The sequence below is a fragment of the Ooceraea biroi genome, chromosome 9, assembly GCF_003672135.1.
Source record: "Ooceraea biroi isolate clonal line C1 chromosome 9, Obir_v5.4, whole genome shotgun sequence".
Taxonomy (NCBI): Eukaryota; Metazoa; Arthropoda; class Insecta; order Hymenoptera; family Formicidae; genus Ooceraea; species Ooceraea biroi.
In genome coordinates, this window is record NC_039514.1 from 69,081 (window position 1) to 82,872 (window position 13,792).

The window sequence follows — 13,792 nt, forward strand, 5'->3', positions numbered from 1 at the left end:
TTTTACACCTCGTCTCACAATCTCGATTACATAAACGCGTATTATTATAACACATTTAGAAGCCCTAGCACGAGGCACAGGAAAATCGAGCGCGACGTACCATCCTCACGATGGCCCCGTGAAAACTGGAAAGCGAAACTATAATCGCGCACCTTCTCCCGTTTGTACACGCGTGTTCTCCCTACCCTATCATAAAACTCTTTCCTCTTTCTCTCCTCTTTCGTCTCTCCTTGTCGTCATCGTACTCCCCTTTTACTACTTCATTATCATTCAACCCGCATCCTTTATTATTAATCCTTTATTCATCAGAAATCACCAACGCACACGCGCAACGCGAGCTAGTTAACGAGCACGGAAAACATCTGAATTGCAACTGTTTGGTAATATCTAATCAACTGATAAAAGATGTAAAGGAGAACCGCAGCAAAAAACACCCTTTTTTTAAGTTCCAAATGTAGAGATACGGTTTGCTATGAAATTTGCAAGTCCTTGGGACCAACTATTTTGACAGAATGACTGCTGCAAGAAGAATGCTTACAACAGCCGAGCCCCACTATATCCCAGGGTACAAGGATAACCCTAAATGATTATATTATATTACATTCAATATTGTAACTTCCGATAGAGAAAAGAAGTTTTATAAATTAATATATCATTCATTTTATAAATGATTTTAATGTAAGTTTGGAAAAATTATCAAATATAAAGAATTTTGTTAATTGTATCGAGATAATTTCTACGAGATTTCGAATATATTTCCTTTTCAGATACACCGGTTATTGTCCGCAGTATCGATTCGTATGCGGCGATACATACGGAAAGGCCACGCATAAATTGTTGTTAGATCCTACAATTAACCACGCGAAAACGCTCATCCTGTCGAATCGTGCAACCAGCTATTGCGAGGTGAACGATTCGTGACGTTATGTCTTGTGATAAGATAGCAATAACGATAAGATAATAAAATAAAATAAAATAATTTTAAAGAAATTTTCTCTCTGTTTCTCTTAACAGAAATTTCTAAATTGTAACAAGATAATATAATCCAATAATTTCAAAAATTTTGCAAGAAAAGTACTCCGATTGCATGCGACGTGTATCTCTAGATATTTCAAAATAACATTGTGATTCTTGACATTTGACATTTTAACTTTATATTGATCGGTTGAAAACGTATACGCAGATACCGTCAAAATGCGATATAGACGTGGTCAATGCGCGTTTCAAGAGGACCGATCCCGTTTTCGTTCACCCTATGTTACCGGGATATGAGGGTACTTATTGATTCGTAACATTTATTGACGTAAGCTTTTCTCGCGCGTAAAGTTATAACAAGTTTTACTACCAGACTACACTATTATGCAATAAATTTTCTCTGGAATTTCTCTTATTCAACAATTTTCCGGAACTTGTGTCGAGATTACGAAATTTAAATAAAGAAATTAAATTACTGAATATCGCACAGGCTTTATACCGAGTCTTAATACTGAAATCGGACAAAGATACACGGTGCTCGCGACTCAGAGACTTGCCAAATTCGAGCGGCAACAATTACGGGATAAGGCAGCCTTAAATCAACTGAGAGAGATAATCAACGTGCAAAGTAGGCAAGCCGAGTCACAAGATTTGGAGAAACGTTTGGTAAGAATTAGTATTTCTTAAACTTTATTTCTATTGTTATAAAAATCCTTTTTGTAACTTATGGCTTCGTAGAGCACAAAGCATCATATCAATTTTTAATAATCACTCATATATATATATATATATATACACACAATATTATAGTTAATAAAAACTCAATTTAAATTGCCATTACTCCCCGTGCGTCCTGAATGTGTGCCGGAGATAAGGAATTTAACATCAGACGAACATCACAAAATATTGAAAAATCACGCGCCTTTATCTTGTATATAAAAACACGAATTAAATTAATGCTAATTTATCATCACACTTATAATCAAGATTTCTCAAAGGAAAGAATAGCACAAGAAATACGTAAGATGTTGTTTATACACATTGTATATTATATCAGATCTAATTTATCGTGCGATTATTCCAATGCTACATCATTTGTTTTCATTATAGATTTATCATCTGTTATTGAACATTTAGAAACAACAGTCATACAAACGAGCTCTAAAAACGATTTCTACACGATTATCAGCAGTCAAATAAAATGAAAATTCCAAATAGCGAAAATCGCGTGGCATTCTTTCATCCGTGAAAACGCGAAAAGTAAGCGACCGAGATTGCGTTTCTTGCAATATAAATTTTACAAAAATGGAAAAATTAAAAGAAAAAAATTTATTTAATAGAACATTCTTCATGCAGGATATGCGCACCATGTTCCGCACGGCTACGTGCGTTTCGCCTCGTCGTCTGACGGTGCGTTGCATGATTTCGCAAATTATCGAAAGGAACGGTGCACGGAATGCGGGTCGATAACTGTCATACATCCTGATTCGCCGTTACTTGTCCAGCCGAGTGAAATCTATCACAAACATATAGGAATGATACCGAATTATCTCGGACATATTCCTGGAGTGGCATTCAGGTGAGCTTAATTCATCAGTTAAACGACCGCACGAGGATTAAAAGTTTCAAAGATCTCAAAGGACAAGTCAGTCTGGAATTCGGAGGATTCGAATATTGGAATATCCTCGTGGAGGAGGATTTGGGGATCCAAGGATCCAAGAAAGTGTTAGACTGGAATGGATTTGTATATCTGAGAGTTCGAGGAAAGACAGGAGAGCTCGAGGATCTAAATCAAAGACACCAGATTTCTGTTCAACTTTATTTACTTTGCAGATGCGGCAAAACCTTCGGAGCTGATACGAGAAATGCCAAGAAGTGGCTGCGAAGGGACTCCTCACCTTGCAATTGGACTTCACGACGACGTTGCGCACACAACGTATTATGAAGAGATCATAGAAATTTATCAGCAAATTGCAGGAATATAACGCATATAAAACTTTCCTCTATGTATCTGCGTATGTTAATTTGATTTATATGGAAAATTTGTAAATCTTAAATTTATGCAAAAGTACGCATATTGTCAGAATTAACGTGGAAAAAGCAGTTTTGGAAATACCGTCCATATGTACACATATATATATATATATATATATACAATTTTACAATTTGTTAGACGCCCATTTCTTCAAAATATCGGCAGCAGCTTTCAAATTTTCGTCTTTCTGTTGGCACACATTAATTGAGCCATACTTAATAAAATAATAATAAAATACAGATCGCTTACCTTCACAATTACACTTACCTTTATGAAGCAGTAACGAACGTAGTCTTCGGCCAAATGCTTGTGCTCAGGACCGTAAAATGCCGAAGGCGGGATACCTTGGAGGCCGACGTTCTTCGTCATCCATTTGGTAAACCTATAATCCTTGTTCTCATCCATTTCCTCGTTCAACTTGACTCTCTTTTCCAACGCGGTCCAATTCGCAATCATAAAATATCCGCCCTCAGGTATAGTCGGCACCATACCAACATCCCGTAGGAACTTGGCCATGTAATTGCGTTTCGGTAACAACTCCTGCGCCAAACTATGGAAATAGCACTCCGGCTGGCCAAAGCGTTCCATCTCTAACTCGAACCCGATGGCCACAGCCTCCTGCAAGTTGAAGTGAGGGAAAAATTAATATATTTAATCTTTTATCTGTCCTGAATTGTACATGATATACGATATTGCTCATAACAATGCGTGGACGATAGAAATATATTTATATATATTTCCATATACAATATTTTGCAATGAATGTATCAATAAGATCTTGAAGAATCTTTGGCGGATAAAAATAAAATTCATTTATTTTAGTTAGTGAACTAAAATGTGTTTTCTAGAAATATTACTCATTCATATCATTTTTGTTAAAATTTCTGTTCTGAATTACCTGAATCGGCGTGGAGCACGTGTAAACAGTATTCTGATGCACCACTTGTAGATTAAACATTAAATTTGCCGGTCCATAGGCCCAACCGATTTTCCAGCCGGTAACGCTGAACGTCTTGCCCGCCGAACCGATAGTAATTGTGCGTTCATACATATCGGGTAACGTTGCTGATAGAAGAAAGAAACAGATGACATTAAAACTGTATATCGCACGATTATATTCAGCGGTCAAAATTAAAATAAATTCCTTTTACCGATTCTAATGTGCTTATATGGCTCGTACACAATGTGTTCGTAAACCTCGTCGGACACTACGAGAGTATTCCACTTTTTCGCGAGATCGGCGATAAACTGCAGCTCGTCCAGCGTGAAAACTTTGCCTATTGGATTGTGCGGTGTGTTAATGATGATGCCTTTGGTTTTATCGTTGAAAAGACTTTCCATCTCTTTCCTGTCGAATACCCAATCGCCAGAGGTAACATTGCCCGAGGTAACTTTCTGTGTGTATAAAATAGAATTTATGCCAGCTTAAATTAGAAGTAATAACATGATTATGAATGCATATTGAATCACACATTTTCCAGCAATGTCTTTCATATCCTTCTCTTTTGTGTTCTTGCTCTTATTTTTACACTACTGTATTTATCATTCGAAATTCTTACCGGTTTCAGGGCTATGTATCTGGGTATTCCCCCAGCACTCTGTACCATCGGTACATAGCAGTCGAAGAAGGGTTCAATAATGATCCACTCATCTCCTGCATTAGTGTGGCCTTGCAGAGTGGAGTACAACGCTTCGTAGGCGCCAGCGGTGACCAACACTTCCTTGTTCGGGTCTAAATCGCGATTGATGAGCTTCGAGTAGAATTTTGCTAATGCGTTCACCAATCTTGGATGGCCCTGCAACACCAGCATTGATAAGTTAGACATTAACTGAACACTTGTCAGTGAAATGTGAAATCGTATAATGCGTAGGGGTAGGCACAACAGTTTCATCATTATTACTGAGTTCTACTGATTACTGATGTTCCATTTTGTCATTGTATAAAGAAATAAGTGACAAAAATGAAGCAGTGCATGTTAAGCTAGAAATTGGTGAACCGATACTTACGAATCCTCTGGTGTACTGTTGCAGAAGTGGATTGTCACTCTTGGCAATAGCAGCCAGAGCATTGGTCACGTTCTCCGGCGCATAGTAGTCGGGAAAGCCCTGGCCCAGATTCAACGGTTTGTACTGCAAAGCAAGCTGAATATACTCGACCCTGGAGCGAACATAACCAGCACAAATGTAGTAATGGACTGTTGTGTGTGTGTGTATCTGTACCCGCCTCACGTACACGTTCTCAAGATAAGAACTACGTCTACTTACCAGACTGATTTCTCGTTGCCTCTCAGACGATCCGGCAAGTCGAATTTGGACATTTTGGAGATGCTTCTGAGGTGGTTCAATGTATTGAACGGAACAGTTTTATTTACCGATCCAAAGAGGCAGACCTTTGCTAACATCTAGACGGATTAAACAGATCGGATTAGCGATACGTAATTATGTCATCGAGACGCATCTCGCTCGCACCATGCCGGTACGAAGTTCAAACGGGTGGGTCAACAAAAGTGCAAACGGAAATTTAAAAATATAGGTCTACCTTACGTTACTGCGCGCCGATTGGCCTTCGATCTTTAGAAATTCTGCGGCGCCATATTTGAAACTATATATGTAGCTAGCCGAAAAATTGTAAGTCACTTGCATACGATAACGATAACAAATTACGTAATCGCTGTTACTGCATTATGGCGCGAAACTCGAGTCCCGCGAAGATGAGCATTTAGTAAACTCGATTTAATTTTCAAATAATATTTATGCGATAGAGCGAATTGAATTCTTAAGCGATCACTCCCAAATCGGGCGAGTTACGTCGGTGAGTTCGAATGTGTATTTGTTGGAAATTATACAATTACAATTATGTGAATTTTTGTAAAAGTGGAATGGCAGCCACACGAATTAAAACGGATGAAGCGAGCGATACAGCAAGTGATCGCGAGCACGTTCACTTCGTTTATCGGCTGACGCAATAGCCAACTAATCTGAAGTAATCGCTAATAACTGATGCATCAATCCCCGAGACAAATCCTAAAGTGTGAGATAAATTGACGACGCGCTATTATGGCCATTAGCACCGATAGAAAATTCGAAACAATTTGAAATGCAGCTATCTCTAAGCTGCCATTTTGGTTTTCTGATGTCAGAGGCGAGAAATTACGCGGTGTAAAGTACAGCTTTATTTTTTAATTTTTCCTCAGAAAAATGATATTTTTGTAACCTTGAAATTTGTAAAATATGCCGAAAAATCTGATATTCGTCCAATTACGTAGAGTTGTAAACTAATTTCTGAAATAAGGATAATTTTGCAGTAATTTTTTTCACGGCGGTTCTAACAGCAGAAAGAGTTGTAAAATTTAATATTACAATAAAGGATCAATTGCTTAAAAAAAGAACATCGAATTAACTTGCATATCTAATATATTATTATGCGGAATATAAACATGCGGAAGATAATGCGAAAAACGCATATGGGAAATGCATGCCGTATTGGCATCGAATTGACTTGCATAGCTAATATATTTATGTATAAGCGCATGCGGAAGATAATGCGAAAAATGCATATGGAAATATTTTCGAAGTGTGAGGTACAACCTCACGCTATTGGTCGTTGGCGCCGACGGACAATTCAAATCAATTCAAATGAAAATCGTGTGCGGGGGCGTACGAAACTTGTGTGCAAAACTTCAGGTTGTACATACAACAAATATCTCGACGGTATTGAAGGCTAAAATTATCGATAGACACTTACGGAGAGCGTGAAAAGAACCGTGACGTACTTCATGATGGACACGTTCGCTCTGATACGATTAGTTCGAGCGAAATAAAGCGGAGGAAGAAACGAAAGGCAAAGGCTAACTACTTTCACTTTTCAGTAGTCCGCCTTCGGTTTAGTGTGTATTCGATTGTCAATGTTCCTCATATTCTCGCGCGCCTTTTCAATTATGCCCATCAAGCATCGATCAAGCACTGTAAAAGATCCGCAACCGAATAAATTCTTTTGGCCACCTAACGCGCTCTCTGCAGTAATAATTTATAACTTCGGATTTATTAATTTAAATATTCAAATATATAAATACCTGAATTTAAATATCGTAAATTATATTTCATTTCAATAAGCTGAAAAAATTAAAATGTCGCAATTTATATTTGTTTAAATTATTAATCACATCAATTATTAATAATTATTAAAATCACAATTATTATGTTAGAATAATTAAATACTGAACGCGTACAAAGATGCAATTATCAAAACGATTTTTGAAATCGACAAAATTGTAACAATAGTACTGATAAAAGATGTACAATTAATAAACTTACGTATCATTGCGTTGTTTATACGATGTTCGATGATCAGAGAGACTGTCTGTTAGGTTAGGTTTTATTCAGTTTGGTAGATGGCTGAAATTTGTCAGGGGATATTCGACGTATTGATATTTCGGATCGTCAGTGTACGAAATAAAGCAGAATGACACAATCCACGCAGATAATCGAGGAACTCGACGACTGTTTCATGAGAACAGCGGGAAACCTTATGAAATACTATGGTAAGATTTCGTTGAGGTTAGGGACGCGATGAATCAGTTGAATGTATCTTTTGTACTTTTACATATTTTTTCTGGATAGTGTTCGAGTTAATTATTTCATAATACAGTAAGAATTTTGAAAATGAAAATTTCTTTAAAAACGTACGGCCGCATTGGTTGGCACCTAATTTTGATAATTTTTCTAGTTTTTGTTATATAAGAAATTAATCTTCTTGCCCTATTCCGAGTACAAGAGTGCAACTGTAGAAGTTAAGACAATGCTTTAGAAGAAAGACGAGAATACATGTAATAATTAAAAATATAAATTTTTCAGTCGACGAAGAAGAACAAAAAACAAAGCTGAAACAGTTGAGAGATGCTTTGAGAGATAACTGCATTGAATCTACAAAGATGAAGACTGCCGACGCAATTAAGGATCGACTGACGAGCATGATGGAACTTGAGCCGGAGAGAAACGTCGAGGATATCGTAAAGGTGTGTAAAAAATATAACAACAGTTAACTTCTTGCACTGGAAACAGATGTATGTGGCCAACCTGTTGCGACATGTGCTGTCCAAAGCAATGCAAAGCGAGCTATTGCTTGAAATAATTTCTGTAAAATTGTCTGCATAGGACAAAGTAGAGTACCGCTTGCTGATTGCACTACTTACTTATTTTAAACAGTAACATTTAGTTGCTATGCACGTCATTCAAGTGCAAGTGGTTGAAAGGATCTCTGAGAGGTTGCAGATGTTATTTATCTGATGTATGATATTTGCTATCATTTTTGCAAAAGGAATATAAACAGGCTATAGCGGAAATTAAAATTGATCCGTCGAAGGACATCAGACTGGTGCAATACGATAAGCAGATGGAGAATTTGGATGAAGGTAATATTGTTGCAGACTGAAACCTTCATCCTTATTATTATGCTTTGCTGAAATTAATTTTTCTTACATTTTCCAGCGAACAAAGCGGAATCTAATAAAGGAGTAGAAAACACGGATACAGACCTGCGAATGACAAGCCAGGACATGAACATAATCGATCCGATCTCGAAGACGCGAATGATCGATCCGGTGAGAAATGCCGTTTGCGGTCACGTTTACGATCGTGGGAACCTCGTCGCGATGTTGCAGCGAAACAAACAGACTAGGTACGCCTTTTTATGCGGTAAATGTTGAAATGTAGTCCTAAAGTCTTCATACTTCTACATACTTATATTTTCATATCTTGTATCTTTTACAGGTGTCCTGTAGTGGGATGCACCAGCAAGGATTATATAGATTTAAGCCAGTGTCGCGTCGACATCGTAACGAAAATGTACTTGGAGAAAAATCCTGCATAGATGCGAAGAGAACGAGTGTGGCGAGCACCTATGTCGGATGTACATCGAGTGTACATATTGTATAAATCTTTCTTTTATACTGAATAAAGTATTTCCCTTACATTATTAACATTGATTTAACTTTCAATTAGACACACTTGATTGCGATGTAATTTTATTATACATAATATAGTCTTTTTTTAAAGTACATATGCAATATTTGATATAATATGTCATCATAATTATATAATCATCTAATATTTTCATATTATTTATTTGATTTATACATATAATTTAATTTATATAGAGTAATATTAACATACATTTCTGTTTTTACACATTAGATACGCGATAAATTTCAAGAGACTTGCGCGATCGCGCTCGATTCGTGAACGATTGATGTAAGCGTGCTTGTGTTCAGCCGTCTCAACGTGTTAATGAGCAATGACAAGGACCAGGCTATGTTCATCTTCACACTCTTGTCAATGCTTCTGGCTCTGTCGTGTACTCATACCAGCGACGACAAAACTGAGCGGGACTTTCCAAAATCTCCTGAGTCGAGTGCAATTCCGAGAAATGTCTATACTCCATACGCGAACGGCGTTTATTGGGACCTCGCGCAATCACCACGGCGTCGTCCTCTGGAGCATTCGCGCTGGATCAAGCAAGCGTACCGCAGCAATGATTACAGCGTCATTCAGAGACGGCATCAGCCGCGACATAGGCTCAACGAGGGTAGATCTTATCGTTCGGCCGTGAAAGACGATGAAGACGAGGAAGAGGATGAAGAAGAGGAGGAGGAGAAGGAGGAAGACGAAGGTGACGAGAATGAGAAAATCGACGAGGAGGCTGAGGAAAACAGCGAGAACGCGGACGAGGAGGAAACGGTGAACGAGGAACCCAGCGAGGTCTACGATTACGGTTAGTGAAGAAGCAAAACATTTTTCCCACATTTTCCAGGTTGCTGCCGTTGTCGGGAGTGCATCTGATAATCGCGTGATGAGGTCCGGTTACGTGCCGCGTGCGGCTAAGGTCGGCGGACGCGCGAGACGGCAGGAAATCACAGGGATCCGATCGACCTCCGAAGAGTGCGAGGACGAGTCGACGGAGCCGTCGCAATACTACGAATACGGTGAGGACCGTCAGCGAAGAGAACGGCGCCCTGCATCCTTTCTCCTTTTTGTTTTTCCTCCTTATAGATATTGATTAATAAATATCTCAATATTCCGAAATATATATATATACCTTAAAATTCGATTATCTTATTGCGGCGCAGAGTTACGTAAAAAATAATTCGTAGCGCTTGGCAATATACATAGAGATTGAGCGCGAGAAATTAATCACGTAGTTTAATTCTGATATTTTCTTTTGAATTAAAAAATGTATTATATTAGTTTTACTGATTCGCATTAATCTTACACCGTCGTAAAATATATCTAGAAACTCAAGTGAGGAACGTTGCTTCTCAAGACGTCGGCGGATGCCGAATTGTGTTTCTCGCAAAGATGCTCGGCGCGGGTCTTCTAATCCTGCTACTCGTCTAAGAATTTCACGACACGAGGGAAGAGCAATTGCGCAATAAATATTTTATAGTCAAATAAGACTGATTGTGCAACTGCCATAATAAACGCTTTGCCTGCGAATTTCTCTTGATTTAAATTACTTCCGCCGAGCGCTATGCATGCATTTGGATATTTATGCGAGGCGAGAGAATATGGAGTGAAGAATCGAAATGTCAGTGAACGTTCAATGATCGATGGTCCGATAATCTTGAAATTCGGCTCGGGCGATCGTCGGAAATCCGGGTGAACGGCTGCTGAGAGTGCGTAACGGGCCTGGAATTGGTTTTCTTTTTTTTCATGCTAGGTCATCGACACCGAACGCGACAGGCGCGAGTCAAGTTCTCGCTAGGGTCAAGTTCTTTCCACGCGGGCGCTCAAGCCTTCGCGAGAATGCCTACGGGGTATCGCGCGTCGAAGCTATCAATTGGCGGTTGTATCTCCTTTTTCGCTCGTTCGCGCTTTAACAACATCGAAGAGATTTAAGAGTTTTTAAGTATATTGAAGAGACTTGAGATATATTTTGCAAAACACATCGGGATGTTTACATGTTAACATCTACTTCAGAATGTAATTTTAGAAATGTTTATTTCGCGATATAGTGAAATGTAGAATATATTTAATATAAAATAATAAAATATAAATAATAAGATAATAAAATATAAAGATCTTTGCAAGTTTTTTCAAGTATCCGAAATGTTTCGGAATATATTCCCCGCGACAAGAGCAAAACATCTCTCTTTCATAAACGCGATCGAGCGATTGACCGATCGATCCTTCGAATACGCTCGACATAAATGATCGAGCCGCAAGATGGCTACACGAACACCGTTCGCCGCGTCGGCGTAGTGCCGTAGAACTCACGGCCGTCGCATCTTGTGATTGGTCGCGGTACCTTCGCCTCGATGGGAATCGGTCGCCGCCGCCGCGCCGCGCAGCCGCAGGCGAAAGCGGCGCGTTTCGTTCTAGTATTTATCTCGCGTTGCTAAAAGTCGAATCGTCCGAAGCGGGCGCTCCGATGCGTTTCGCGTCGCGTCGTCGGGAAACAACGGTGCAGCGGACGAAAGGGACGTGGACGCGTGTGGAAAACGTGATCGGTGATCTCGCGAGCCGTTCGCTCGAGTTTCCGCGTCGTGTTCTTGCGTCCCCGTGTTCGTGGCGTGTTCGAACGTGCGCGCAATCGCGCCCCGTGGATCGACGGTACATGCGCGCCATGTTCGCGCGTCGCGGCACGTCACCGGCTTGACGTTGCTCGCAGAGCCCGCTCGCGCGACAAAGTGATCAGCGGACGAACTCGTGGGTGAGTTTCGCTTGTGAGATTGTTCAACGGTGCTGGTGAACGCATGGGAAGATAATAAACGAACGGGAACGTACGCGGGGCTGCCAAGGCACGCCGTGGAATCGTGGAATGCACGCTGGCAGGTAGGAATTCTCTTTTAGTGCGCTGCCTTCGCTCTGTCCTCTTCTATCTCACGAGTATCATCCGTTTCTCTCTCGCATTCACTCCCGCACTCGCGGGAGCACTTCGTATCGGTCCTCTCGCTCTCGCCTCTCTGTCTCGATTTTTCTTTTTCCTTCGCTCTGTTTCTCTTTCTCTTGTTCCCCCTGTCATTCATTCGCTCACTCACTCACGTGTTTACATCCCGAGCGTCTTCTTGTCTATCTTTCTCTTATCCTCTCTCTCTCTCTCTCTCTCCTTCTCTCCCTCTCCGCGGCGACTTCTCTGGATGACAGCTATCTCTCTCCGTATCTTTCTCGCATTTTACTTCCCTTCACGGTCGTTTCGTTGTGCGCATTGCCGCTCTTTCGTACTGCGGGATCGCCACGAACACGACGACGGGTACTCTTCGGAGTACTGCTGATTTTCAAGTTTCCAAAGACCTTACTGGAGAAGCGGCGCTGTAAATTCCTTACCGTTTTCTGTGAACTCCATATAATTTCTCCTGTTTTTTTCCGTGGAAAGGTCCACCGTGTCCTTGGATATTCGAGACTTGACTTAATTTCTACGCTTTCAAGTCTCAGAGGAAAGGTGAGATGTCTTTAGTGTTTAACGATGACATAATAAGGCGCTTGCGAGACCGTTAAACCTGTAGGTGGTCCAAAGGGACGTCGGCGTCGAAGGTCTAAAGTTCACTTATTCTCTGTGGGGAAAAAAAAGAGGCGTTACGTGTAGTGAAAGTGCCTACGCGTGGTTAAACGCGTGCATTGTAAATATGCAGCGATGTGTAAGGTGCAACACGAGAGGCGAGAACGCAAGAGATAGGAAGGAAAAAGAGAGAAAAAAGGGGGAAGGAGGGGGGGGGAGAGAGAGAGAGAGAGCAGTATGATCCGTTTGGACTAGAGAGAGCGACTTGTTCCGCGACTTCATTTTTCCGCGGCGCGAGTTTATCGGGAACGTACCGGGGTAACGGCGCTCGACAGATCAATATCCGATCGATATTCACGCGTCACTGCGTCGTCCGGTTGCATCGACGTCGCGCGCGATCAAGGCATTAATCGCCGACTAATGTTCAGAAAAAGAACGTTTAAAAGTGAAGCCCGATTGATTGAGAAATTCGTGGCCGACGTTTGAGACGCTCTGTACATTGTAATTTCCTCGTGACCGTCATGGAAATTGCAATGACGTAGTCGACGAGTAACATAAATGAGTCAACACACACATACAAATGTACATGCATAGATACCTACATGTGTGCGCGATCTTTACTGACGGTTTTCCGGTTTTCTTTCGCGATCGCGAAACGTTTTCTACGCTTTTGAAACGATTTCTCAAGGACGCCGTCAAAGCGTCCCGTGAATGGCGATAGCGATTATCTCAATCGAGAATGCACTCAATAATTGCACGATTAGTCTTTATCTCTCTCTCTCTCTCTCTCTCTCTCTTTGTTGCACCTCACGCTGAACTGAAAGAAACAGGAGCAAGTTGATTAGGAATTTTCTTTGTGCTGTTTGCTCGGCAATTATCGTCAGAACCACGCGTGCCATAACAAACTTAATTAATCTGTCGAAGAAAATTTAGTAATAAAGTATTATCTTCAAACATTATTATTAATATTATCATTAATGTTTGAAGATAATACTTCATTACTAAATTTTCTTCGACAGATTAATTAAGTTTGTCATATATATATATAGATTATCAAACATGATCATTAATATTATGAAAAATAAACTTAAAAGGATATTAATATTATGTTGTATATCTGAATGTTTGTAGTCTCTCTTCTGGAGATAGCTTGACTAGTTCTTTTGTTTTTGTTTCTCAATCTTTGGTAACGGTTTGTCTTTGACCTTTCTCGTTCTGTTTTCGAGCCCTTATACCTAGTATTCCTCTATGATTCATCCAGGATTAAGAGCGCACCGCGTGCATCGGCC

The 13,792-nt window shown here is 40.2% G+C and overlaps 4 protein-coding genes and 1 long non-coding RNA gene across 12 annotated transcripts in view; 4 read left to right on the plus strand and 1 right to left on the minus strand.

Moving 5' to 3' along the window:
- Nucleotides 1–113: 113 nt before the first annotated feature.
- On the plus strand, nt 114–2,935 carry LOC105276319. Its single transcript, XR_003406981.1, has 7 exons — nt 114–565; nt 768–906; nt 1,184–1,274; nt 1,466–1,641; nt 1,786–1,911; nt 2,316–2,554; nt 2,809–2,935. It is a non-coding gene; the product is annotated as a UPF0605 protein GA14893 (long non-coding RNA).
- Nucleotides 2,781–6,890, minus strand: LOC105276089 (kynurenine--oxoglutarate transaminase 3). Of its 2 annotated transcripts, none has more exons than XM_011333433.3 (8): nt 6,756–6,890; nt 5,276–5,412; nt 5,018–5,168; nt 4,570–4,806; nt 4,162–4,405; nt 3,909–4,075; nt 3,278–3,628; nt 2,781–3,197 (listed from the first exon to the last, which is right to left on the minus strand). In XM_011333433.3, the coding sequence occupies exons 1-8, from the start codon at nt 6,786–6,788 to the stop codon at nt 3,135–3,137; spliced, it is 1,383 nt and encodes a 460-aa protein (XP_011331735.1). In that variant the 5' UTR covers nt 6,789–6,890; the 3' UTR covers nt 2,781–3,134. The 2 variants fall into 2 exon arrangements, with proteins under 2 accessions (XP_011331735.1, XP_011331737.1); XM_011333435.3 differs by lacking the exon at nt 6,756–6,890 and adding an exon at nt 5,550–5,641.
- Nucleotides 6,891–7,350: 460 nt separating this feature from the next.
- LOC105276090 (E3 SUMO-protein ligase NSE2) lies at nt 7,351–8,988 on the plus strand. The gene is made up of 5 exons (XM_011333437.3): nt 7,351–7,551; nt 7,865–8,025; nt 8,328–8,421; nt 8,498–8,687; nt 8,780–8,988. The coding sequence occupies exons 1-5, from the start codon at nt 7,473–7,475 to the stop codon at nt 8,877–8,879; spliced, it is 624 nt and encodes a 207-aa protein (XP_011331739.1). The 5' UTR covers nt 7,351–7,472; the 3' UTR covers nt 8,880–8,988.
- A 108-nt stretch (nt 8,989–9,096) lies between these two features.
- LOC105276091 (ribosome quality control complex subunit 2) lies at nt 9,097–10,501 on the plus strand. The gene is made up of 3 exons (XM_011333438.3): nt 9,097–9,745; nt 9,819–9,990; nt 10,299–10,501. Exons 1-3 carry the CDS (start codon nt 9,296–9,298, stop codon nt 10,400–10,402), a joined length of 726 nt encoding a protein of 241 aa, XP_011331740.2. The 5' UTR covers nt 9,097–9,295; the 3' UTR covers nt 10,403–10,501.
- Nucleotides 10,502–11,444: 943 nt separating this feature from the next.
- LOC105276093 (platelet binding protein GspB) overlaps nt 11,445–13,792 on the plus strand; it is a 46,083-nt gene continuing 43,735 nt past the window's right edge. For 3 of the 7 annotated variants that reach the window (XM_011333439.3, XM_026972232.1, XM_026972229.1), the window contains exon 1: nt 11,470–11,839. The gene's annotated coding sequence lies outside the window, so the exon portion shown is untranslated. Of the gene's footprint in view, nt 11,840–13,792 lie in introns of all 7 variants that reach the window. The other 4 variants (XM_026972233.1, XM_026972234.1, XM_026972231.1 and 1 more) reach the window with 4 other exon arrangements.

Excerpts from the sequence above, each read along its gene's own strand:
- LOC105276091 (XM_011333438.3), top strand. The coding sequence starts at position 9,296 with ATGAGCAATGACAAGGACCAGGCTATGTTCATCTTCACACTCTTGTCA. Across the intron at positions 9,746-9,818 it reads ACGCGGACGAGGAGGAAACG|GTTGCTGCCGTTGTCGGGAG; the intron begins GTGAACGAGGAA and ends CACATTTTCCAG. Across the intron at positions 9,991-10,298 it reads GTCGCAATACTACGAATACG|AAACTCAAGTGAGGAACGTT; the intron begins GTGAGGACCGTC and ends AAATATATCTAG.
- LOC105276089 (XM_011333433.3), bottom strand. The coding sequence starts at position 6,788 with ATGAAGTACGTCACGGTTCTTTTCACGCTCTCC. Across the intron at positions 4,406-4,569 it reads GATACATAGCCCTGAAACCG|AAAGTTACCTCGGGCAATGT; the intron begins GTAAGAATTTCG and ends TTATACACACAG. Across the intron at positions 3,198-3,277 it reads TTCGTTACTGCTTCATAAAG|AAAGACGAAAATTTGAAAGC; the intron begins GTAAGTGTAATT and ends GTGTGCCAACAG.
- LOC105276090 (XM_011333437.3), top strand. The coding sequence starts at position 7,473 with ATGACACAATCCACGCAGATAATCGAGGAACTCGACGACTGTTTCATG. Across the intron at positions 7,552-7,864 it reads AAACCTTATGAAATACTATG|TCGACGAAGAAGAACAAAAA; the intron begins GTAAGATTTCGT and ends TAAATTTTTCAG. Across the intron at positions 8,026-8,327 it reads ACGTCGAGGATATCGTAAAG|GAATATAAACAGGCTATAGC; the intron begins GTGTGTAAAAAA and ends TTTTTGCAAAAG.